General features: G+C 35.9%; 1 protein-coding gene across 6 annotated transcripts in view; it reads right to left on the bottom strand.

Annotated features, from left to right (window-relative positions):
• CPLANE1 (ciliogenesis and planar polarity effector complex subunit 1) overlaps positions 1–24,273 on the bottom strand; it is a 65,052-nt gene that overhangs the window by 20,394 nt on the left and 20,385 nt on the right. For 5 of the 6 annotated variants that reach the window (XR_012584926.1, XM_074570123.1, XM_074570126.1 and 2 more), the window contains 19 exons: positions 21,454–21,679; positions 21,085–21,218; positions 18,327–18,544; positions 17,859–18,023; positions 16,613–16,751; positions 16,121–16,230; positions 14,765–14,926; positions 14,498–14,606; positions 13,827–14,133; positions 12,434–13,364; positions 11,117–11,280; positions 10,185–10,318; positions 9,532–9,614; positions 8,238–8,320; positions 6,833–6,898; positions 4,054–4,246; positions 3,193–3,450; positions 2,265–3,014; positions 1,229–1,395 (listed from right to left, as the gene is read on the bottom strand). Coding sequence is in view for 5 of the 6 variants with exons in the window: in XM_074570123.1 (XP_074426224.1) it covers positions 1,229–1,395; positions 2,265–3,014; positions 3,193–3,450; positions 4,054–4,246; positions 6,833–6,898; positions 8,238–8,320; positions 9,532–9,614; positions 10,185–10,318; positions 11,117–11,280; positions 12,434–13,364; positions 13,827–14,133; positions 14,498–14,606; positions 14,765–14,926; positions 16,121–16,230; positions 16,613–16,751; positions 17,859–18,023; positions 18,327–18,544; positions 21,085–21,218; positions 21,454–21,679 (4,399 nt within the window). In the remaining variant the exon portion in view is untranslated. The remainder of the gene's footprint in view (positions 1–1,228; positions 1,396–2,264; positions 3,015–3,192; positions 3,451–4,053; positions 4,247–6,832; positions 6,899–8,237; positions 8,321–9,531; positions 9,615–10,184; positions 10,319–11,116; positions 11,281–12,433; positions 13,365–13,826; positions 14,134–14,497; positions 14,607–14,764; positions 14,927–16,120; positions 16,231–16,612; positions 16,752–17,858; positions 18,024–18,326; positions 18,545–21,084; positions 21,219–21,453; positions 21,680–24,273) is intronic. The other variant, XM_074570124.1, reaches the window with a different exon arrangement.

Raw genomic sequence — 24,273 nt, forward strand, 5'->3', positions numbered from 1 at the left:
TAAAAATGCCTATCATTGTTTTCTAAGAAATATTGCTATTAAGAAATATGCACTGAAATAAAGGTGGAAAAGACAAACACAACTGTTCCATACCAGAAATCTACATAAAATTGTTGTAGGAACTCATAAAAATACTTAACAATCACATCAAAATCTGTTAATTGTCTAATAAGCTATTTATATCAAATATTACAAACTGCATAACATTCCATATCTGTATTTTCTGTATAATAAAATAATCACTACTAGACAAAATACCTGTAAAGAATCTATAAGAAATACATCAGCAAGAAACAAATCTCTGAAATCACTGAAACTTTCTAATTAACTATTGTACTAAAAAAGTTGCTTATTTGCTTTAGTATCTGATAAGTAGATTATAAAACAACAACTGTAGCTTCAAGTGTTTCAGCTGATAATATCAAAACAGGTATTCTAAATTCCAGGTGCAGTTACTTATTTATCAATTGTTTTTCACCTTAAAAGTGAAAAACTCAGAGTCTGTGTTTCCAACTGCCAGCATTAAAAACATCATAATCAGAAGCAAGTGTTCTGTTCTAGATGCAATGATGTCATTAACACTTCCATGGAAAACACAGATCTGTGAAACATCAGGAATCTACCAAAATTATATGACAACTGAGCATGCAGCTTAAACAAATTGTTTTAACTGCTTGTGCAATCAATTAACAAAGAATAAATCAAATTTCAAAAGTAATGAATAACATACCTAGCAAAACAAAATAAAATATCCTTTCAGCAGGAATTTTGCTAATCATTGTATGTATTCAGAAACAGAGCACGAATCTCGGATTATATTGAAAGAGCTTCCTTCTTGAATACGACTACTAACAGTGATGATATGCAGTGCAGACAGTAGCCTATTAAGATTCATTGTGTAAGCAGCAAAGCATTTCATAAACAGTATACAGCAAACAGCTAGGTGACAACAGGATTTTAAACCACAGACATCTGTATGAAAAACATTTCCCCTTGAGTCTTCTTCCTATCAGCCCGCTAACAGCAACAACCCCTTCACGCCCTTATGATATACTTCTCCCACTGTGTCTTTACTAATAATTGCTATTTTATTCTCCTCCAAAAGAATTACATCCAACCACACTTCATTTGAAACTGCTGTAAAAACTCCCACTCATTTCAGAGCTCAAAGGTATAGGTTACCAGTAAGTATTTCAACATGAAGACCCACTTGAAAAGTTTGACTTGCCTTTTTCTATTATTCTGCACATCTCTTAGTTCAAATGGTTCAACATCAGCTTTTAGTAACTGGATAGGTTCAGTTTGGTCTTGTCCAAAGGAAGTATTGGGCACAGTATGATACTGGTGGCGTTGCTCAAATGCAATGAGATCCTGAAGTGGAATGAGTTTTGGTGCCTGAAAGTGTTCAGAGAGAGAGAAGCAAAAATGAAACAATGATACAGCAAACACAGAGAGGAACACCAGTCAGACTGGATGAAAAGAGCAGGTCCAGTTTGGACCTCAGCTATACGAACACAACTCCTGTAGCAATTCATAAAGAAAATGAAAATGTAATATTAACAGCATTGGACCAGAATCTCATCTACTTTGTACATGCGTAAACTATTATCTGAAAGTAAACTAAAAGATATGAATTTTCTCCATGTAATGTATCTCATTAATATTTGCATTGCTAATGTATGTAGCTGAAGATGAAGGTAGGAACTGTGATATGTAGACAAGGACCGAAGAAGCACCTTTCAAAGAAAAACATTTCCATTCTTTTCAACTGGAATGTGCAAGCATATGAGAGTCTATCAGAAAAACATTTTTCAAAACATCAAGTTCTCAACATCCAGAAGATAGTATTTTCCTAGCAAGTCCTTTAGCATTCCATTTCTGCCCTTACAAAAGAGGATTTCTTACTATGTTCTTTGTATTTCTGCAAATAATTCAATTTAAATTTCTGTAAAAAAACAACCATTGTTTACCATATAAATATTATCCAATATTTTAGATAGTGAATTCCTTATGTTTGCTACTAATGTTGATGAACTATGGAATGTGGAATCAATCTAATGTTGTTAAAAACTTTTCCAAGCTTGCAGCCTGCCTCATATTGAGATGCCAGTAAGAGGGACTTCAGTTCAGATCCCTTCTGGTAGTTATGCTCAACACTTCCAAATTCCATAGTCTGGAAACATTAACTTATTTTTGACGAATAAGAAACCATGAAATTGAAAAAACCCCACAACTTAGAAAAATACATTATTAAAATCCAGTACCTTCTTTTTTTGAGGTAAATTAGCATGGAGTAGTGATATTCCTGTATGCTGTAGTGTTTCTCTGGAGTCAGTCTCCTCTGTTGCAGATCTAACAGGTATTAAAGTAGTAGTGATTGGCTGCCTTACAACCGGTGGAAGTCTAGGTACTGAGTCAAGTTGCAAGTGCAACAGTGGAATACCAGCCAGGTTCTGGGTGATCAGTGCTTTGTCCATATTCTCATTTGCAGAGAACTGCTGCTGAGGTGAAACTTCTTGCTGTCCTTTATACTGATCTAGATTCAGGTCCTTGGAATGCCCCTTATGCACTGTTTCTGCCCATCTTTTCTCTTCCTCGTGCATTTGTCTTGGGATCTCTGGGTCGTATCTACTCATATTCGAATCTTCTTTTGACTTACTGTTTCTTAGCGCATATGACGACTGACGGTTCCATAAGGAATCTGATGAACTCCAAGCTACGCGTGGTACTGGGGGTGGTCTAGCAAAAGCTGAAGACATTTCTATTGGATGTAAAAATGACGGTTTGAAATGATAACCTGATTCAAGCTTAAGCAAAGGAAATCCATTTGAGTAATTCAGTTTTTTCTCAATAGGGATAAGCTTTGGTGTTTTCCGGATGTCTGAGGAAGGAGCTAGGAGATGAAGTGGTTTAGTAGGTGCTGAAGAAAAGAAGTGTTGAGATGGTGGTATAAATCCCGTTTCTTTGCTGTGGCTTTCTAATAGGCTTAAAGAAACATTCACATCCAGATGATTCTAAATAAGAAAAGGAAACAAAACAGCATTTACAAGTATCTTGAAATAGCAAACATGCATTAAATGTGCACAAAAATGGTATAAATCACTACAAAAACTTTTCCAAATTTAACAGGACAGATAACATGCCAAATATACAGAACAGTTCATAAACGACACTTTGATATCTGATACCTACTTTTATATGGTCATTGTCACTTTCATGTCTTAAACTATTCCTTGGTTGAATATCAGAGCTCTTTTGACCACATTTTCCTTTATCTTCTTGAGTGGGCACCTGTGTTTTCAGAGAGCCATTGCCTTTGTCAGTGTGTGCAGGCTGGCTTCCTTCCATATGTAAAGATGAATGCTGTGGCAAAATTTGTTGCACATTTGGCAGGTTGGCAAAGGATGACTGCACTATTTGCATTAAACTCATGAAGTTGATTTGCTGTAGCTGGATACACACATACAAAGTTAACACTGTAAACAACTTTAACAGGAATTTTAGCAAAAATTCTGTGTCTAGGCTGTGTTATAACTGTTCATTATCCTAGGTGACAAAATAAACAACATGCCAAAATTTCAATAATGATTCACATGTACAATTGCTTATTGTACTAGACTTTCTTTTGAGATACATTAAATACCTGCCACAGACAGATTATGCTAAAGCAAGACAAAATCCTTCACTACTTTGGTGAAGTTTGAGTAAACGTAAGGTTGCACGAAATCATCTCATGGTACTAAAACAATTAAACCCTAATATAGCTGCAAAGTTATTACAGCTTCAGAATTTTTCCTAATTTATACTATTAGATCACACTGAGTTATGTGAACTAAAACACACTCAAACTGTTATTATTATATTTCTCATTTTCTTGAGTCAAATGCAAGATTTTAAGTCTCAAATGACTTTTCACCGTAGTTTACAAGGAACCAGAAATCTCTTTCAAAAACAACCACACACAGAATGCCTTGAAAACAGTAATTATCTCCATTGTTTTAAATAACATAGTTTGTACTGTGAATACTATTTTCAATAACAAGACACTCTCACCTGAACTAACTTAAACATTTCATCTTGGAGCATCTGCCTAACAGTTTCTGATGTGTCTAGTTTCTCCTCTGTAGGGACTTCTTCCTTGATTTCTTGTTTCTTTACACAAATGGAAGCATCAGAGGCAACGCTTGACATAGTTGACACAATAGTCTGAGAGGGCTGACCATCACTTAGAGAAATCTCTTCATTGCTTAAAAAGGAAAAGAATAAAAGTATGAAAAACATTTATGTTGAGAACACCTACATGAGGTAGTCCTAAATCAATCCAGGAAAATTTTAAAGATATCATTTTTCTAAAGCATAATTAATTTGTAGGAAAGATTTAATAATTAAGACCGCACAATATTCACCGAAGAGTATGTATGACATCTTTTTCCTAATGTTTCCTACTCTACTGAATGAAAAGCAGTAGTAAAGATGTAAGTTCTACCTGATCTTTTAGTCACAAGGGTATCTGAAATGTTATCTTCACTAGAGATATAGGCAGAAAACAGTAATTTGACAGAAAGAGGTTAATCATAAAACCAAACAGCTGATGGGAAATGGAGAAGGACATTATTAGTTGAAATAAGAGAGGTGTGAGATTCACTTTCACTTTCACACTCAAGCTGCAGCAGGGTAGGGTTAGGCTGGACATTAGGAAAATTCTTCACAGAAAGAGTGGTCAGACACTGGAATAGGCTGCCCAGGGACGTGGTGGAGTCACCATCCCTGGATGTGTTTAAGACTAGTTTAGATGTGGTGTTAGGGGATATGGTGTAAGGGAGAACTTTGTAGAGTGGAGTTGATGGTGTAAGGGAGAACTTTGTAGAGTGGGGTTGATGGTTGGACTCGATGATCCCAAGGGTCTTTTCCAACCTAAATGATTCTATGATTCTAAATAAATAATTAAAGGTGACTTCATATATTTGGAATTAAAAATCAACAACAAAATTTCAGATCAGAAAACAATTAAAATTAAAATAATATGGACCTGATGATACAATATATTGAATTTTCTCAGAGATAAGTAGATCTTTTAGTAGGTAAAGACTATTAAGTAGATAAAGTCCTCAAATGAAGAAGAGAGGGTTAGGATTTACATTAAGTTATAAAGAAACTGAAGGACTTTACCTACATCAACAGAAATCGACCCAGAAGACATTTCTCTATTTAAGAAAAATGCTGACATTGCTATGGCTTCAGGCAACCTTCGGAAGACTTTTCACAATAGAACAGGATGGCCTCCAAGCACGTGAAGAAATACAAGCATAAAGCAGTGGCTAGTGAGTAACACTGAAAAGGTTTTCTATATGTCGTAGGTGTGAAGGGGCACAGGAAATCTTTTGGAAGACAATTAGAATGTGTAAGCATGGCCTGAAGCCCTAAAAGTTTGAGCAGAGTTTTTTCTTTAATAAGCTGACATGAAAAACTCAACAAGGATGTGAGATTAGAGACACATGAAAATGGAATCCAAAGGAATGCATAGTTCGGATCTTCCTCTAAACTGAAAAAACTTAAGAGAGGACTGTTCTAGAAGTGAAATCCTTAGATTGACTCCTGACCCCTTTTCCAATTTTCAACATCTCACTGTTTATAGAAACATTATGTATATATTTATGTGTATCTAGCAGTTGCTGTAGAGCACATGCATTTTAATAATTTTATAAAAATATGAATATAAATTTATAATACTGCTTAGGTGTTTTATGAAATAATATATCTTCTATAGTAATATTATGTAATTATAATGATTCTGTCTGGAACCAGAACACAGAAGTACCACTTCTCTTGAAATCTAGTACCTCTGAATGAACATGTTAGATTCACGTGATATTCTGCACAACACAGGAGTATATGATTCTCAAGGATTACAGTACAAAAAGGTTTCAGGAAAGTCTAAATAGTACTTGTGATGGTGTACTCCCCCTCTCCAAGCACCAACCTGACCCTGTAACTCTGCCCAAGCAATAACCACCTGTGATGGTCACATTGGGTGCATGTAGTTGTGATGGCTGCACCAGGTTCAATGTGGTTTTGGGGAGACAGATAACAACACAATAGCCAAGGGCTAACTTGAGCAATACTGGTACTGTGGTCAATCACCTTACCTCCATAAATAGTGAACAGCCCAAGAGCCCTTTGAGCTCTCCTGAATAGTACTGGGCTGTACGCCCACAGCAGTGCGTTGTACACCAGCAGCTCCCCTTGAGCAGGGATGCCTGCTCAAGGTTGTGTTTATTTCTCAAGATTGTGAGATTCCTTGCCACAACAGATCCTTGGTATGTGACTAATAGAATGCTAAACTTTGAAATCTTAGCTAAGTGATATAAAGGATTGATTGTGTATATAACTCTTTAGACATAAACCATTGATCAGGTCTGTCTGGGAGTAGGATTGGATCCAGCTGCACCTAGACTCCTCTCTGAAAAGGAGCTTAGAAAGCAAGGGGGGCCTTTCTGAACCTTGTGACTCAACAGGAGGATTGCCCTGACAGCTCTGTCTGACTGTCCTCTGTGCACTAAGTAACCAAGTGTACCTTGCCGTCTCGAATCTTGTTAAAACACTGTTGCATTTACCATCGAACTTTGTTAAATCTCTGTTTTATATCAATAAATGTACAGCTGCTTCTCTCTAAGAGTGAAGTGCATCGCTTCCGTCTGCGACAGTACTACAGTTTGCAGGTACAATACCAGCAAATATTTTGTAATCAAACCCACATCGTGTCACTTCAGACTGAAAATTTAATAGATATAGTCAATTTCTTATTACATGAAACATTATAGGTTTATCTTACCTGGGAACTTCTGCATCTTGTTCTAAAGAGAATGAGTGAGAAGTGGTGCTAATAACGTCAGTCATGCTATAAAGAAAGAAAAAATTAATATTGTAAATACTGCAATAATTTGTTACGCTATTTTCATTTTAGATACACTATATACACATATATACACGTGCGTATATATATACACACATATATATATAAAAAACCTCTTGAAAAAGTATTCTAATTAATATGAGATAAAATACCTGAAAACCATCTGATTGGAGCTACACTGATCTGCATTGCTTCAATTACTGCATTACACTGCAATTTGAGCTGGCAAATATTGACATTCATGCTTTGTCTCCCTAGCAATCAGAAACTGACTCAAACAAAAGCACTGAAAAGGTTCTGGCTATTCAACATAAACAGCAGGTAAAACCCAGGTTGTTTTGAATTTACAAAAAAAGATAAAATCCATTTTAAGCAATACTGTTAATATCATTACAATCTGCATTCCTAAAAAAGAAAAGCTAGTATCATAAGAAATCTCTGAGGTGCATCTTCTGTGCAGTTATTTCTGTTTCTTGCAAAACAAAAATATATCAGTTTAAAACAGTAGAGGGTTCTAAGTGTTTTTAAATATAAACCATTTAAAAGTTTTTTACAAACATTATATGTACACAGGAATATGTATTTATATGTCATAACAATTAATACGATTTTCTAAATATCAAGACATTCTGGCACTGTATATCAGAGAAAAAGGTCCCATTACAACAAATTTGGTGGATTAAAGAAAAAACTAATTTTAATAATAAAAATAAGTTGATATTTTTCTGTCATTAAAACAAATTAAAAAAATCACAAAAGACCAAGATTCCTTATGGTAAACATAATGAGACCTGTGTTTACAGAATATAGTTTCTTTCCTTGAAAAACTTCAGAGAGATCAAACTGAGCAGTAATCTATTCAAACAGATGATAATCAGGTTTATGGACTGTTTCTATAATTTTATATACATTGTATTATAAATATTGAGATATTTTAAACCACAAAATTTTAAAAAGATCATAATAAAGTACACTTTTTAAGTTGTGTAAAATACCTCCCTCCATCTTTCAGGAGCTAACAAGCTTATCGCCCATATCCATCTCACCTTCTGCTTCCTAGACACCAACCTCTCTTTCCTTTCTTGTACACTGTGTAACAAATTAACCACTAAAATTTCCTAGAAAAACAGTTCTCCACCTGTGAAATAGAATGATGACTGAAATAGAAGATGACTGAAAGTTTGTTTCAAACTATAAGTTTGTTGCTACAAGCAACAGCAAGAACCCATTGAGGCTTCACTGGATACCATAATTAACAAAAACTACATTAGATTTTTAAGGAAAGTTAAAAGAGAAATTAAAACAATAAAAAAAAGTCTCTCACACATTCTGTTCAGCCTTTCCTTCCTTTGTTTCTTCCACCTTTTGATCTTCCTGGGGACTATCTACATCTGAAATGGAGACCTGCTGGAATATAAAAAGATGCATCTGAACTTGTGAATTTTTATATCCCCCTTCTGCTTCAATAAAGTATTATTTTATCAGCCTAAGGGAAATATACTTTTGATTAATCAGCCACTTGAAAAAAATTCTGTCTGAAAAATAATCAAAATTACATACTTATCGGAGGACTGATAGAGATCAGAAATAAGGAGATATCCTAATGATTTATCTGACCATCCTTCTTTTAAAGTCATTATTCTAAGTTTTTATTTTCAAATTCATATCCATATAGTACCCTTGAAATATATTCTGTTAATTTTGCATCCCCTTGGTAAAGATGAAAATGTGGAAACAATCCTATTACACACAAACTACCTACAAACTACGAAATTGAAACAAATGCAGGATTTTACATGTGCCACAGATTCACTAGAGAATTCCGTTGTAGACAATACTAAAGAACAGAACACTAGAGAAATGCATTGCAGAATTGAAGACCACAATACATTTATTGTTTCTAATCCCACTAACAACACGGAATCTAGACTACTAAAGGCAAGTAAACTTATAGCATTGCAAATCACATTTCAGCTTAACAGCCCTTAGCTAATTTCAAAGAAAGGAGACTTATGACTAAACAAGGCTTTTTTACCGATCCAGATTCATTTTTCAGAAAGGAGCAAAATAAACATCTTTCTGTATTTAATTTAAAAACAATCAAGTACGCAAACAAGTGGTAGAGTCTTTACTTAATCACCCTGTGAAAACTTCAGAGACAGAACACACTTTTAAAGAAAAAAAAAGTTCTTCATACAGCTTCCTAATATAACAAAATACACGTAAAAATCTGGTTTATTAACCAGATGATCATCCGTATTTTCTTTAATTTACATGCTTTTGTATATATGTGTGCATACATAATCTTATATATTTATATGTAGTGTTATACATTACATAGATTTAAATTATATATATAATTATACATATTTTATATATATAGGCATACACACATTTAGTTTTAGAAACAATGAATCAGTTTTCAAAAGCACTTACAGCAGATCTCACTTTACTACTGTGTAATTACTTGTGACTAATTACTGATTTAAGCAGGGAAAAAAAATCAACAATCCTAAATGCTTTAAGCCCTCAATTTCTTAAGTATATTGAGTAATTCAGGATATTTTGAAAAGAGTATTCATAATAGTTTGATGCTTCTACGGAAGATGGCAACTTGCCTTTCCTCTTTGACGTTCTATAGGCTTGATCTTGATAGGGGTACTGGAGGTCTTTGGAGTTTCATACAGCTCCTCAAAGTACTCTACAAAATAAACACAATTACTCTAAATCACAAACCTACATGACATTGAGCACAGCTATATGATTTCTGGTCACATCAGTCCACTTTTCCCTAGCAAAGTCAAAGAAGCTGAGAAACATCTCAGCAAATTCAAAATTTGTATTATTACTGGTGATGATGCGTGCACCTGAAGAAAAAAAAAAAGCAGCTTATTTTCATGGTAGGAAAATGATAAACTTAACCTATGCATACTCAGCTCTTAAAATTTTCAAATCATAAATTACACAGTTGTGCATGAATATTTTTGGAATTAAAGTAAATGAGAGAATTAAGTTTGCTAATACACATTGTTCTATCTCTAAGCAAAAAGAAGTTACACAAATGAAAAACTCATGAGAAAGTCCTGAGACAGCAATTGTATAAAATTTAGTTATACTATTAAACAGATAAAATAATAATTTCCATAGAACAGTGAAAACTCATTTCCATTTTTTTGTTAAATAAACAGAGGGACATATAATCCTATTCAGGCAAAACTCCTTCTGCTTTGTATGTCAGACCATAGTAAAAGGATATACCATAAAAACAAACCTCTTTCTGATGTTCTGTCTAACTCCTCCTGAACAAATGGTCCCACTTCATTAAGATCTTCAGTCATATGAGGTACAGAATAATTCCCATGATTAATTTCCCTCTTATCAAAGTATTCTGACTTTGTAGACATTCTGGTAATTGGAATTATAAAAGGTAATTAGCAACAGAAATAATACAAGTATGCGACATAGTTTAAGTAGGCTCTTCCTCTCAAATTGCAGGCTACTGCATATTGTAAAATAAGCACTGCTGTGGTATAATCTATGCTCATATACATTTCCTCTCTGAATTGCACTTTAAAAAATTCTTGTCAGAGAATACACATAATAATGTCTCAAAATACTAATACCAAAGATCTTTTGTTTCTTTAGTGCACCAAATAATGAAGAGAAATGTCTCAAAGAACTTCAGGTTAAGGAATCTCCATCTTCAGAATCATGTAAGATATTAACAAATAAAATATTTACTGTCTTTTCCATCTATTTTTCTGACATGCACACATGAACATAGCTAGACTACAGATCCAGGGAAAAATAAACTAATATTGTGAACTCTCATCTCAATGCAAAGAAAATGACACTAAAGACCGTTGAATTTATCTGTTTTTTTTTTAAAAAAAACCTTGATATCAATTATATCAGAAATCTAGATTCCATTTCCACATCATTAAATTTATAAACAACAAGTTTGTATGTACAATTCACTTCATATGCAACAGCTACATTGTTTTCTACCAAGAGGTATATCTGCTGATGGAGAATACTTAATCTGCTTTATGTAGCTCTAAACTATGTGCATGGTTTGACTTTGCACTGAAAATTAAACATGTATATTACCGGTAATAACAGTAGAAGTCTTCATACTGATATGCTGTTTTGCTGACGAATTACGATCAACTAGAGTTCTTAGGTTAAAAAAAAATAAATTACCCAAAACCCATTTCACAAAGATCATCATAGGCTTGTACACTCTGGACATCAAGAGGAAGACTGGCCAGCATGGAAGAGCCTTCATCCATACTACTTTCTTTCTCTGTCCTAGACTGGGCTTCTGATAGAGATGCAAATTCTTTCAGACACCGATTATCCAGACTCTATTAAGAATGATAATGAAAATTCACTGTTAAAAAACAGATAGCCGATACTTTAAAAAACCCCAAAATAATGATTTCATATAGTATGTTTCTGCTTAACTTCATATCCTTTTCTCTATTATAGAGCTGAGAAATTCTAGATTTACAGTTGCCTGTGGAACCTGAGTTTTGCCCCTTTTTGCATTAAGTGAATCAATGGTTCTCTGAATTATCCAAAGGAAACATAAAATGAGAGATTTGTCACTGTCAATTGAGTGTCAGTTGTCAAAGACACTACACGACAATAAATATACTCTATAAAAAGATACACAATAAGATTTGGCCTTCAGCACATGTAATACAAAACTCCAAACGAGTTTGAGAGGCAAAAAGCCATACATAATCAGGCAATTAGACACACGCTCAAAATTCTGGCAGTAAGTTGTAAGTAAAATACAGGTGCCACTTGTCAGAAAACACAAACCAAAACCAAGACAAAACCTCTTTTGACCTGGATTAAAAACCTCTAAAAACCTCCACAACCCTCTTCCCTCAAAACTCTTCACGTGGCCTTAACTAAAGAAGATAAGTGATACAGTTGTCCCTAAATATAAAATAAAACAATACTTATCAGGTTCTTCCAGCAAAGGTCTTCTTTTATATTAACACACATTTTCCAACTCTGTATAAGTGCTAGATAGAAATTCAAAATTCACTTTTCACCAGTCTGTAACTCTGGTCAGACTGTATCTGACACACAAATGAATCTAAATTCAAGTCTCCCTAGAAAAATTATTTCTTAATTCTTTGTCTTGTTTTTACATACTCTATCCCCAGTACTAGGTTTCTTCAAAGATGATGTCTAACACTAGACACAATGGCCAAACTTATAGGAATCTTCTCAAATAACATGGTATCTAGATAAATGAGTTCGATTTTAAACAGGACTTCCAAAGAGAACTGAAAATTCAAACCAAAGTCTTCCTACAGACAGAGTTCCAGTATTCCTGGAATGTTTTTCTTCTCCCAATAAACGTAAAAATAAAGGCTATCACTCAATATTCCAGGTTTTACTGAGAACAGAAGCATGAGGTAAAAGATGTGTGTGATTTTCTTTACTGGCATAACTAACTCACACACATTTCATTGATGCTTACCCCACCATCTTTCTTACCTTAAATTTTACGCTCTTTGCATGAGAGCCATCTCTGTATAAGTGTTCTAACAGCCACAAAGAAGTAAGAACAGCAGCTGATGATGTTTTCACATGTATCACTGGGAGAATCTCTTCTAAGGAATCTTGTTTATTGGAACAACAGAGCAGTCTTTTATCAGACCATCTGATCATCCACTCCAGCAGTTTTGCAATATTGCTCAATTTACCCATCAATTCTACAGCTAGTTCTTCTCCTGGTACGATATCAACTATATCAACAGTTTTGTAAATGTATTTAGAAGTTGCCTGAGTTTGCAGGCTAGAGAAAGAATGGTTAGGAAAGGTCTGGCTTGCTGGGGCAACACTGACTCCTTGATTGTCACTGTGGGCTCTGTAAATTGACTTGTGTTTTAAACCAAATAATCCTTCATTATGTCCTTTCATTAGGTTACGCACAGAAGGTCCTGTTGTCTGTATAATGGAATGTAAAATGGTTGGATTTTCCAAAATATTTTGATTTTCATTATAGACAGCCACTGTTTCAGGACCACAAGGTGCTAGGGTGACAGAATAGCAAGACCCTGCCCTAAACACACTTTGGCTTCTAGTTTTGCCTTGTCGACGTTTTAGTGTTGTATGAACATCAAAAAAGAGAGAGTTTAATTCATGCTCTCGAAGAAGTCCAGAAAAACTAGTAAGAAATGGAATTCCAACATCACTGTACTTCATCAGGTCTCTCTCAAGCACGTAACTCAAAAAGAGTTCTAAAAAATGAACATATTCATCATCATCACGTTCAAATTCCCATGCACCAACTATAGGCAAGTTACATTGATTATGAATGTCTTTTCCATGTACTTTGTCTTTATGTTTTGTTTTCCAGTTAAGAGCTTTTATCTTGCATGTGGTATTTTTGCTACCTACTTCTTGTCTCTGCTGTTCATTATCCCTGTAAGACAAGAAACGTAAGTATCATTAATGCCAAAATACTTTTTAAGAATTACATGAAAAAAACCAGTAAATGCAACATTAGTTTATTTTCTTCCTCTATTGTTACTAACAGGAAACTAAACCCCCCAGATTTACATTAATACAATGTTAAGGTGGCAAATTAATCAAACAAAAAATCCATAGTTTTTACATACACAGCAACTCAGCAGTATCGCATATGAACATGGTCATACCTGATAATAATTTACACTTCAATAACATGTTAGTCACAAAGTAACTGATACAACATTAGCCGTTCTAAGATTTGGTAAATTTGTAACTCTTCATTTGATAAATTACACAAAGTTAAATCATCCTGTTTGGTGAAGATTACTTGAACAGGAAGATACAATGTTTTTTCTTTTTTTTTTTTTTTTTTTAAATTTAAATAGAAAGGCTTCTGCTGCCATTTTTTTCCTACCTTTGGAGTGAAGGTGTTTGAGCTCTCGTTTCTTCAGTAAGCAAAGCATCAGAAAGTGTATCTGCTGTGTCAGCATCACTATATACCTGAGGATTCTCAACATCAGTAAGTGTGCTTCTGCTTAGACTAGTGCCTAATGAGAATCTGTCAAAACAGTGTTCCTCATTATCTGCTGCTCCCTCCTCTGCTGGCTCCCAGATATTAATTTCTATAGGGCCTATATTCCTTATTACACGTCTAAAGGCCTTCATTCTCCCTTTTTCAGTAGCCTGTAGAACAACAGACATCATTTCTTCACTTTCAGGACCTACCAAAAGAAATAAAACCAAGAGATTTTAAACGCAAACTTCTCAGTTTTCAATTATCCTCTCAAATTGAGCCATCAATGAACTTGGAATCATCATAAATTACAGCCATTTAGAAATACAGACAGAAACTGTGATAAAGTGAAGAAACACCATCAACTTGGAAGTCATGATATTCTGTTATTGGTATAAACATACTAGAAAGAAAATACAGAATTTACCACAAAACTCTCTCAAAGTTGTCAAACTGAAAACTATAATAATTGTTTTACATGGTGCATGAAAGAAGGTATTGTCACAAGTTAATTAATAAGTAGGGTAAAAAAGAAAGTTCACTGAATATTCCTGAAGAAGCATGCATGTTACCTTTAACAACACTGTGTCTGAGTCGCTGCTGAAGTCCATTGTATTTATCTCTTAGTGGAACTCTTATATCTTCAGGATTAGGAAATGCTTTTACGAAAATCTCTGCCACCTGTACAAAATAAGGTATTGTTTCAAGTACCTAACACACAAGTAAGGTATAATTTCCCACAGAACTTACACCTCTAGAAAGTCTAACAAGTAGCTTTTAGAAGAAGAAACATTTGTGATAATCTCTATTGCTTATGTTCTAGCTTTAATGTCTTTTACCTTTTTCACTGGTGGCAATTCTCCAAGCAGACTCAAAATTACATCTTGAACTAATTCTTCAATATTCATGAACCTGCAGAAAGGAAGCATTCGACAAGCCCACTCCACTGCATTCAGACAATGCTCAACTATGGAGGCATCACATTCATTCTTCTTCAGATCCTAAAAAAACCCACCTTGCTATAGAAACATTAATTGATATGAACAATGCATTTCAGTTAAATTATTCACACGTTGCAAATTATAATGATTCTTCCCTAACCAACAGAAAATAAAAATCTCTAATTTAACTGTCAAACAGAGAAGTATACAATGCTAGGAGACAGACCAGAGTTGTAAAGGACCATAACTTATATTAAAAAAAAAGAAAGAAAAAAAAAAGGAGCTTTTTTTGAACCAGTTTAGGAAATAATTCCATTAACACACTGCTGAAGAGTCTGTTTACAGTCATTTAGAGTAAAACCTGACGATTTGACTAAACAGGCTGTAACTGATTAAATATACTGAATTACTGGGTGAAGTAATAATTTTACTGTGACTTAAACTGATCACAAATTCTTTTGTTGGGAGCAAGATATTTAAGCCAGCCATGAGGCTTTTAAGATGGATCAGTTTACTTTGAAACAATCAGTGGTTTCTATCTCATTTGCCACTGTCGCACAAAGCACAGAAAAAACAGACTATTCTACTTTTAGAAACAAAGCTGTCCTGTTTATTTGAAGCTTGATTTTTCTGGTGAAGAGAAATTTTGGATTTGCTTCAAGAAAGAAGCAACCTTTGCTAAGGACAGATGAGTTGCCAGACTAGATAGGACAAAAATCAACATTTGTGCTGCCACAGAATATATGACAAATATTATGCTAGTAGTTTCTTTCTGTCACTTCCTTGACCTCTGACATCAACTGATGAGGGTACAAATAGAAAAAACATGATTAAATTCTAATATTTTTCATTATTCTTTTTGAAAACCATGTATATTTAGTGCATCAAAGAAATATTTTGGTGTGTCAACTATATATTGGTCAGGAAACACCCAAACCATCTTAATCTTATGAAAAAAAAAAGCAGTAAATACTTAGGTAGACAAAAGGTGTAGAAACTATTGCTCTTCTGGCAGTACCTCTTTAATTATCTGAGTTAAATGCCAAGCAAAAGCCCAACAGAAATACTATTAGAAAGATGTAGTTCACATGGACAGCACTATCCTGTAGCATCAAAAACTTACCGCACATTACAGCACTGTGCTAATTTTGTCCTGTTAAGCAAATAAAAGTTCTCACAGAAATGTACAGCAGACCTTTAGAATTTTTCTTATAGCTTTATGCAATTAAAATGGATTTTTAGTAATATAATTACCTTATGATTGTTAATGTTTTCCCTTGCAGTTTGGTAGCGCCTACAGTTGTCAGATAATCTTTCACGAACATGAAACATCCAACACAATGCACATAGCTCTCTGAACCAACCTATAACACAAACATGGCGAGATTCTATTTAAATACATGAAATAAAACTGTTTGAGATTTTTAGCTAGAAGAAAGGAATTAGCATTATCTTAACAGCAGGTAAAGAGAATAATTACTCAACAGTGTTTTCAACAATGCTCTGCAGTCCCACTTAGTGTTCATGTTCTTTCACATCTGGCAGATCTATAACACACACACCAATCCAGAACAGCAACTTTCAGATTAAGAGTTTTGATAACTAAGATAAAAGCTGGAAAGAGAGTGTGTTTCTGCCCACATTGTGGTATACCATTTCAAGCTAATAAGAGTTTCTTTGCACCCATGGATTCTCACTTGTGCTCTTTTTCCAGCTCTAAATTATTCTATTTTATTGCATACACACCTAAAATTTTACAGGTAATATCATCAAATTGATGGTCTCCAGAAGGTGTACATCTGTAGAAAACAGTGCGGAAATTGGAGTAACGAAGCAAAGTCTCTGGGAATGGACTTAGCGAAGGAAGAGATCCTTTCATTCGAATCTATGGATAGTAAAAATGAATGAACAAATAAATAAATAAATAATCAATCAATCAAAATGGAAATAAAAATCAGTTAAAGCTTTGTATGTATCGCTACTAAATGTACTGCCTTTCAGTTATTAGCAGAATACTACCAAAATAAGTAGAATTCCCTTTAGCTTGGTTTCCATTTTCTTCAAATCAGTAGTCTGAAAATTCATTTAAAGGAATATGTTTAGTATGAGCTACGGCACAAAAAAGTGCTTTTGTTTACATGGTACTCATGATTACCGTGAAATACAAGAGCAAAAAAGTATAGAAAGAGCTAAGACTACAATTAAGAAACCAGTGTAAACAAACACAGCCCAGGCTGCTGTCAACCAAGGCAGACTAGTTTCCCCTCCTGTTTCACCTCCCTGTGCCAGCATTAAGCATGTGACCATGCAATGAGCAAAAGGAAGAAAATATTTGTCAGTCAGACCAGTTCCTGATCTGAATCATTGCATGAAAGCTGGTGCACGGGCATTGAGGGAAGGCAGACAGTCACACGCACCTCGTTCTGTAGCAAGTCAACCTTCTTTAAGTGGCTGTGTAACAATGACCTAAGAAAGGCCTGAGTTTACACAAAAATTTTGAATCTATATATTCCAAGCTTGGTTCTGTGCAAACAAAATGCACATGAGTAGAATGAGATCTTTTAAGTCCTGTGCTCTGTGCACTAAGGTGACCACTTTACTGGCAGTCAGTATCACATTCTCTGTTATGTATTCAACTCTAAGCGATCCAGAACACACTTCAGTTAACAGCTGTAAGTCCCAATTAAAATCACCTTGTTTCTTTCAAATGGAGAAAGAAATGAGTTTGTACGTTACGAAGTAAGTATAGAAATATACGTAGAAGGAGACATTTATTAAGTAGATACCCTACATATATATACATATATATATATATATAAAAAAAAAAGTTCTGGTTTCCTAAAAGAACTGAACATGGAGTGTAAAACTAGAAGGCATATAAAAACCATGACACAAAAGTCCAGATGAGACTGAACACTTCTGTAATGCAATTTCAAACTCGTCAGCAACATTTACCACTGATTACAAAAAAACCCCCAAGTTAAATGCTTACTTTCTGCATAACTTTTCTTGTCCACTTCAGTTGTGCAATATACCACTGTGCTGCAGGGCAGGAACAATGAGCAGCACGGAAGAGCAAGATAATTCGCTGAAGAACTCCTGACACTTTCTGACGACTTTCTCTCTCAATTTTCAAAAGAATGTCATTGCAGTCTTCCTAGAAAATGCAAATTCCAAGAAAAAAAACCAAGCCCACAAATTAGAAAGGACATATACAATAAAGAATCTGACCTAAACATTTTTTCTTCTCCTAAGAATATTTCCCTTCCTCTTTAGAGAATAGATCTTTCACGGAAAAACCAGACACACACATACTTTCTTATCACTATGGTGCTACTTAAGTAAGTGAAGGAAAAAACAAGACAGAAAACTAAGTTGCAAGAAACCAGAATGAAGATCATGATTATTTCATAAATACATTCAAACAAAGCCCCAAGAAACTTCTGTCATGCACGCTTACTTCACTGAGAGAAGCTGGCTGAGGACAGTATAATGGCGGTGCTGGAAGATAAAGACCATCTGGAACTAAACCATACAATTTTCTGCTAAGATCCTTGGCAGAATCCATCAAAAGCTGAAATGTCTCTGACAGAATATCAGCATCTGCCATAACAGCTGCTTTCAGTAGTTCCTGTATTGAACTATAAAGAACATTTGCATCTTCCTCTTCAATGGGGTCTATAAAATATTAAGCACAGAAACAAATAAATTAATGGACTCAATTAATACATGGCTTTCATTCTGAAATCATGAGGCTACATTCTCAGAATCTGTATTTTTCTATTACAATGTATACATCGCATCTACTTGCTTTAAGATAAGATCTCTCACGTTTGAAAATGGTATTCAATTATTAACTTCAGTTTTTGCCACATTAAGGGGAAAGTTATTGCCTTTCTAGATAGAGAACTGAACTTTTCAGCCATGCACTTGCTTGGCTTAAAACTCTGGCAAATCATTCTCACCAAGCAGGCATAAACTAGGTACACTATTAATAATGACTACAACAACTCTTCAGTGAGCATGATGATCAAGGAAAGAAAAATGTGTATTTGTTTTTTCTCTTTTACATATTATTACATTTTTTCCTCATCTCCTAGAAGGAGCAGGACCTTTAACATACATCATTTATTGGTTCTGAAATTAGCATAATATTACACTGCTCTATTTCATTTCTACTCCTCCTGCTTGTCTTGAAATATGTGCTGACCAATCTTTCTCCTATCTATCCTACTTACACATTACTATATACAGCACATATACGTGTGCATGTCTGAAATAAAATCCTTGGAAATTAGTAGAAAAGAAGAGTCTACACAGTGTTTGGGATATGTCTTAAAGATTAATTGACATCAACCTGCTAAAGGGAACTTGAAACGTGGCTTCCAAATACACAGAAAGACAGCAAGGAATACAGATCATGCCAGTAAACTTTCTGTAAAATGTAAAGAAGGACATGTTGATCTAGCTAATTGGGGGAATTTCAGAAGTAAAGTATTAAGTTAGGTTATGTGATAAAAAGCTCGTATACACACATATAAAGGAGCACATAGTCAACAGCAGGGGGGGGAACCTGAATAACGCCTTGACCCATCTACTCACAGTAGAAAAATCAACCCATGAAAGGCTCACCTCCACAAACCACAACAGCAAATTATGTTCTCAGAGAAACAGACACCCAGTGTACAGGTATGAAACCCATCAAGATGAGCCAATGAGAGTGGCTCTCTTCCATATCTTTTTGCTTAAAAGCAGTTACTGTCCAGAAGGATAGGATGCAGGGGACGCGCTTTTTGTTATTGCACGAGGCTCATTATGGGACCTTCAGGAAAGAAACCAAAAGTATGGCATGGAGTTATGGCAGCCTCACCTCTGCTGGGCCCTGGCAGCACATCTCTTTTCCTGGGTGAGGGTCTCTCTATTCTGCATGTCTGTATATAGGATTTTAAGTGCCAGCAACTGGAGCAGGAGCATGGGTCAGAAAGCCCATGTGTCTGGGATGCCAGCAACTGCAGAGACTGGAGTTAAGTCAAATCTAGTGCCAGCAAATGGTGCGGGACCGTGGGTCCGAGTGCCCATGTATCCATAGCGCCAGCAACTGGAGCATGTGAGGCTATGTAAGAGAATGTGTGAGTGCTAGCAAGTATCAAGTCAGACAACTGACGAGTAAATGAAGTGTCCTGGGAGCTAGGGGTGTGCACATCTCGCTCTTGCAACAGTAAGACCACAGAACTGGCAGTGAGTGGAGGGACCTGACCAACTGCTGCAGAAACAACTGAGAGACCTGCTTGTGTGTCTGCCTGTCTCTAAGGACAAGACAACGGTATTTGGATACTGGAGAGACCAAGGGAGTCGTGACCACCTGCCAGGAAGATAGTGTGCACACAGGTATGTGTGTCTCTAAGGGTGAGGGGCCTGGAAGGATAGAAGATCCCAGAACAGCTAGCTACTAGATGGACTGCATATTCAAGGCCAGCTACTGTGGGACTGCATAGACAGTATGTGGACTGGGGGAAAAAGGGTATCTGTGTGTGGGTCTGTACCAGAAAAGGGAGTAGAGCTGGAGCGTTGGGGGCTTGTATATGCAGATGCCAGCAACTGGGTCTAAACCATATAGGTATGTATATGCAGACCTTCATCCTGACCAGCAAGAAAGGGAAACAGGGTAGGATGTTTGGTGCTGTTTGTGCAAGTGCTGAGCATGTCTGTAGGTGTAGATCTGTGTGTCCAGCTGTATAAAGGCATATGTGCCTACTGGGAATACAGTCTCAGCCTTGCTAGCTGTTGGACACAGGGGGATGGAGCTGTCAGGCTTGGAGATACAGCCCTCTTCCTCTTCGACAGAGAGGAAAGGCAAAAATTAAACACCATCATACAACTAATTTTAAGTATGATGATACTTTCCCAGCTGTTAACACATCCATATTTGCTTCAGGGCATTTTTTTATTTTAATGAAGCTTCAGTTTTCTTCAGTTATTTGACACTAAGGTTTTGGTTGATATGCACAAAGACGACATGATTGATAATACAGTCCTTTTTGGAATGATCAAAGCCAAAACCCAAACCCCTATAAAATGAAAGTATTTGAATACATTATAACAGTAATGCAAACACTGGAAAAGATGAGGTAATTGTTTCTTTTTAGCACAGTGTATAACATAGAATATGCAGTGAAATAACATGAAAAATAACCATAATCATTTATAATTTTATGTACCTGTAAACTGTTTGTATTTAATACATCCTGATGTTTCAGAAGTAACTGGCTGTCCTAACAAAGATTGCAACTTTTCCTGAAAAGTCTGCATCGGTGATAAGCTTAATGGCAGGTAATGCTCTGTGTTTTTCAGTCTGAAAGTATAACAAGAAACTGTTAATGACAAAGTAAAAGCCACAGATAATCTGATGAAGCTCTGTTAAATAAGTATTTAAGACAAAATAACTAGTCTTGACATACCAGGTCTACACCTACTAGGAGTGTGGGAATGTAAGTTTCTGAGGCAAAGGATATGTCTTGCTACAATAAATTTCATGCAACTAACATTTATAACAAAATATAACATGCTAATTTCAAGCTCAAAGTTACCTTGAGAACTCAGAGTTCCGACAATAGAGCTGGTAGGCCACACCAATTGATACAGACAGTTTCCAGTCCCCAAGTCTGTGTGTTAACCACACAGCCTCTGGAATGAGTCCACCAATAAAGAACAAATCAAGAGCATATTCAGCTGTCCACACAGATGAAAGGTTCTGGTCCCTGACAGCTCTGGTAACCAAAGAGTGTTGCAGTGGAATAATACGAGGAGATAAGTCTGTGACAAAAAACACATTTGAAAGTTTAAATAAATGTGCATGCTATCTGATGAAGAATCTAGAATTCATATGTACACTGAAATTAATCCAAAAGCAGTGTGAACAACTGCTCTTCACTTTATTAGAGGAACACTGCGGCTTTAGCTGCAGCAGGCAGATGCAGCCCATGCTATGATCCAATAGCGAGGTCAGTGTAGACTATTTTTTTGCTTAATAATGTAGGATATGCAAGCACACATGAAATTTGTGTATTATTCTTACTTTAAAGATTTAATTACATTGATGGAACATTTGCAAGTACGCTACATATGCTTAGGATATTCCAGAGGACGCAACTGAGATAAACTGAAATTCTGAGAGTTTTCAAAGTGTACCCATGTTCTTTGTACCCACTGTGCTGCTTATTGCAGAAGACAGAAAGCTACAATGAATTTTCAAGAAAGAATAATACACTATTTTAAGACAGTGTATCAAGACAAACTGAAGACAGATTGAGTGTCTCCTTGCTTCTTGAGGTTTGGATCTGTTTTCCAATGTTTTACTTCCTAGTTTTCCTGCAGAGATGCTGATCAACATTAACTCTAAGGAGTTATTTGCTTCTCTTGCAGTTGCTCTTTACTGTTGAGGCAATGACATTAGGGAAATATTCACACAGCTCTGTGCAACACAATTTTTCCAAGATTGTCTCACCATGTACATGGATCTTTGACTAATGCAAGTATTAAAATCAAGGTCTGATTTTGTAGGTTTTACCTGGAAAGTTGTCCAATTAAAACATCCAAAAAACCACGAAGAAATATACACCAGTGTATGTTGTAGTACAGAAACATTAAAATAGTCAATATATTCAAACACACTGCAGAAAATCTGATCAATCAAAATAAGCTGAAATTGTAGAGAAATAGCTGGCATTATAATATGAACTTACTAGTAGAGCACTTAAAATACTGTCAAATAAATCTTCATTCCTGTGGACATGAAATCACTTTGAAAAATTAACTCTGAAACCAAAAATTTCCTAACAAGGAAAATCTTTAGACAGAATGTCTTGCAGAAAATTGATAAACCACTCACTGTGATAAATACTATTTCTCAGAATAATGCTGAAATGCAGGACTTAAACTAACAAATACTACTTGGGGTCAACAACAAACCAACTTGACATTGCCAGCTGTTCTGATGACATGATGTCTGAGGCATTTTAGCTTCCAAGAGCTCATCTGTCAAATAAGCAAAAAATGCTTTCCTCTGGCTTTTCATTTTGGGTCACACCATATCACAGATCCAATTCAACTATTTGTTAAGCACTGCTTTTGTCTCACTTTTGGGAGGATCAAAGTCAGTCAAAGCTACATGTTTAGGCAAAAGTAGTGCAAGAACCATGAAATTCTAATACTGCCTAATTTAGGTGAAAAAAATACAGCATCCTTTTACCTGAATATCAGATTTAGATCACTTACCTCAAAGCATGGGAAAAAAAAAAAAAAAAAAAAAGCTGGGGGTTGGGGGGGCCAGAATATTAATGTCTTGTGAGGCAGTCCTGAATGCTGGACATTCTTCAAGAAGGAAATCTCAAAGGCGCAGGAGCAGGCTGTCCCCATGTGCCAAAAGACAAGCCAGTGGGAAAGAACACCGGCCTGACTGAACAGAGAGCTCTGTCTGGAACTCAGGAAAAAAAAAGAGTTTATGACCTTTGGAAGAACGGGCAGGGTCACTCAGGAGGACTACAAGGAGGTTGTGAGGTTATGCAGAGAAAAAATTAACAGGGCCAAAGCGCAACTATAACTTAATCTGGCTACTGCCATAAAAAATGTTTCCATAAGTACACTTGCAATAAAAGGAGGTCTAAGGAGAATCTCCATCCTTTATTGGATGAGGGAGGAAACATTGTGACAAAGGCTGAGGAAAAAGATGAGGTACTTAATGTCTTCTTTGCTGCAGTCTTTAAACAGTAAGACCAGTTGTTCTCAGGATATCCAGCCCCCTGAGCTTGAAGACAGGCATGGGGAGCAGAACGAAGCCTCCATAGTCCAAGGGGAGATGGTTAGTGACCTGCTGCATCACTTAGACAATCACAACTCTATGGGGCTGGACAGGATCCACGCAAGAGTACCGATGGAGCTCGAACTTTCCATCATTTATCAGCAATCCCGGCTAATCAGGGAGGTCCCAGGTGACTGGAGGTTAGCAAATGTGATGTCCATTCACAAGAAGGGCTAGAAGGAGGATCCAGGGAACTACAGTCTGACCTCGGTGCTGGGGAAGGCTATGGAGCAGATCACCTTGAGTGCCATGACACAGGCGGTCAGGCCCAGTCAGCATGGGTTTATGAAAGGCAAGTCCTGCTTGAGTAACCTGATCTCTGTCCATGACATGTTGAGGCACTTAGTGGATGAGGGAAAGGCTACAGATGTTGTCTGCCTGGATTTCATTAAAACACCTGACACCATTTCCCACAGCGTTTTCCTGGAGAAAATGGCTGCCCATGGCTTGCGTGGGTATACTCTTCTCCGAGTAAAAAAAACTGTCTGGATGGCCGGGCCCAAAGAGTGGTGGTGAATGGAGTTAAATACAGTTGGCGACTGGTCACAAG

The sequence above is a fragment of the Larus michahellis genome, chromosome Z (assembly GCF_964199755.1).
Source record: "Larus michahellis chromosome Z, bLarMic1.1, whole genome shotgun sequence".
Classification (NCBI taxonomy): Eukaryota; Metazoa; Chordata; class Aves; order Charadriiformes; family Laridae; genus Larus; species Larus michahellis.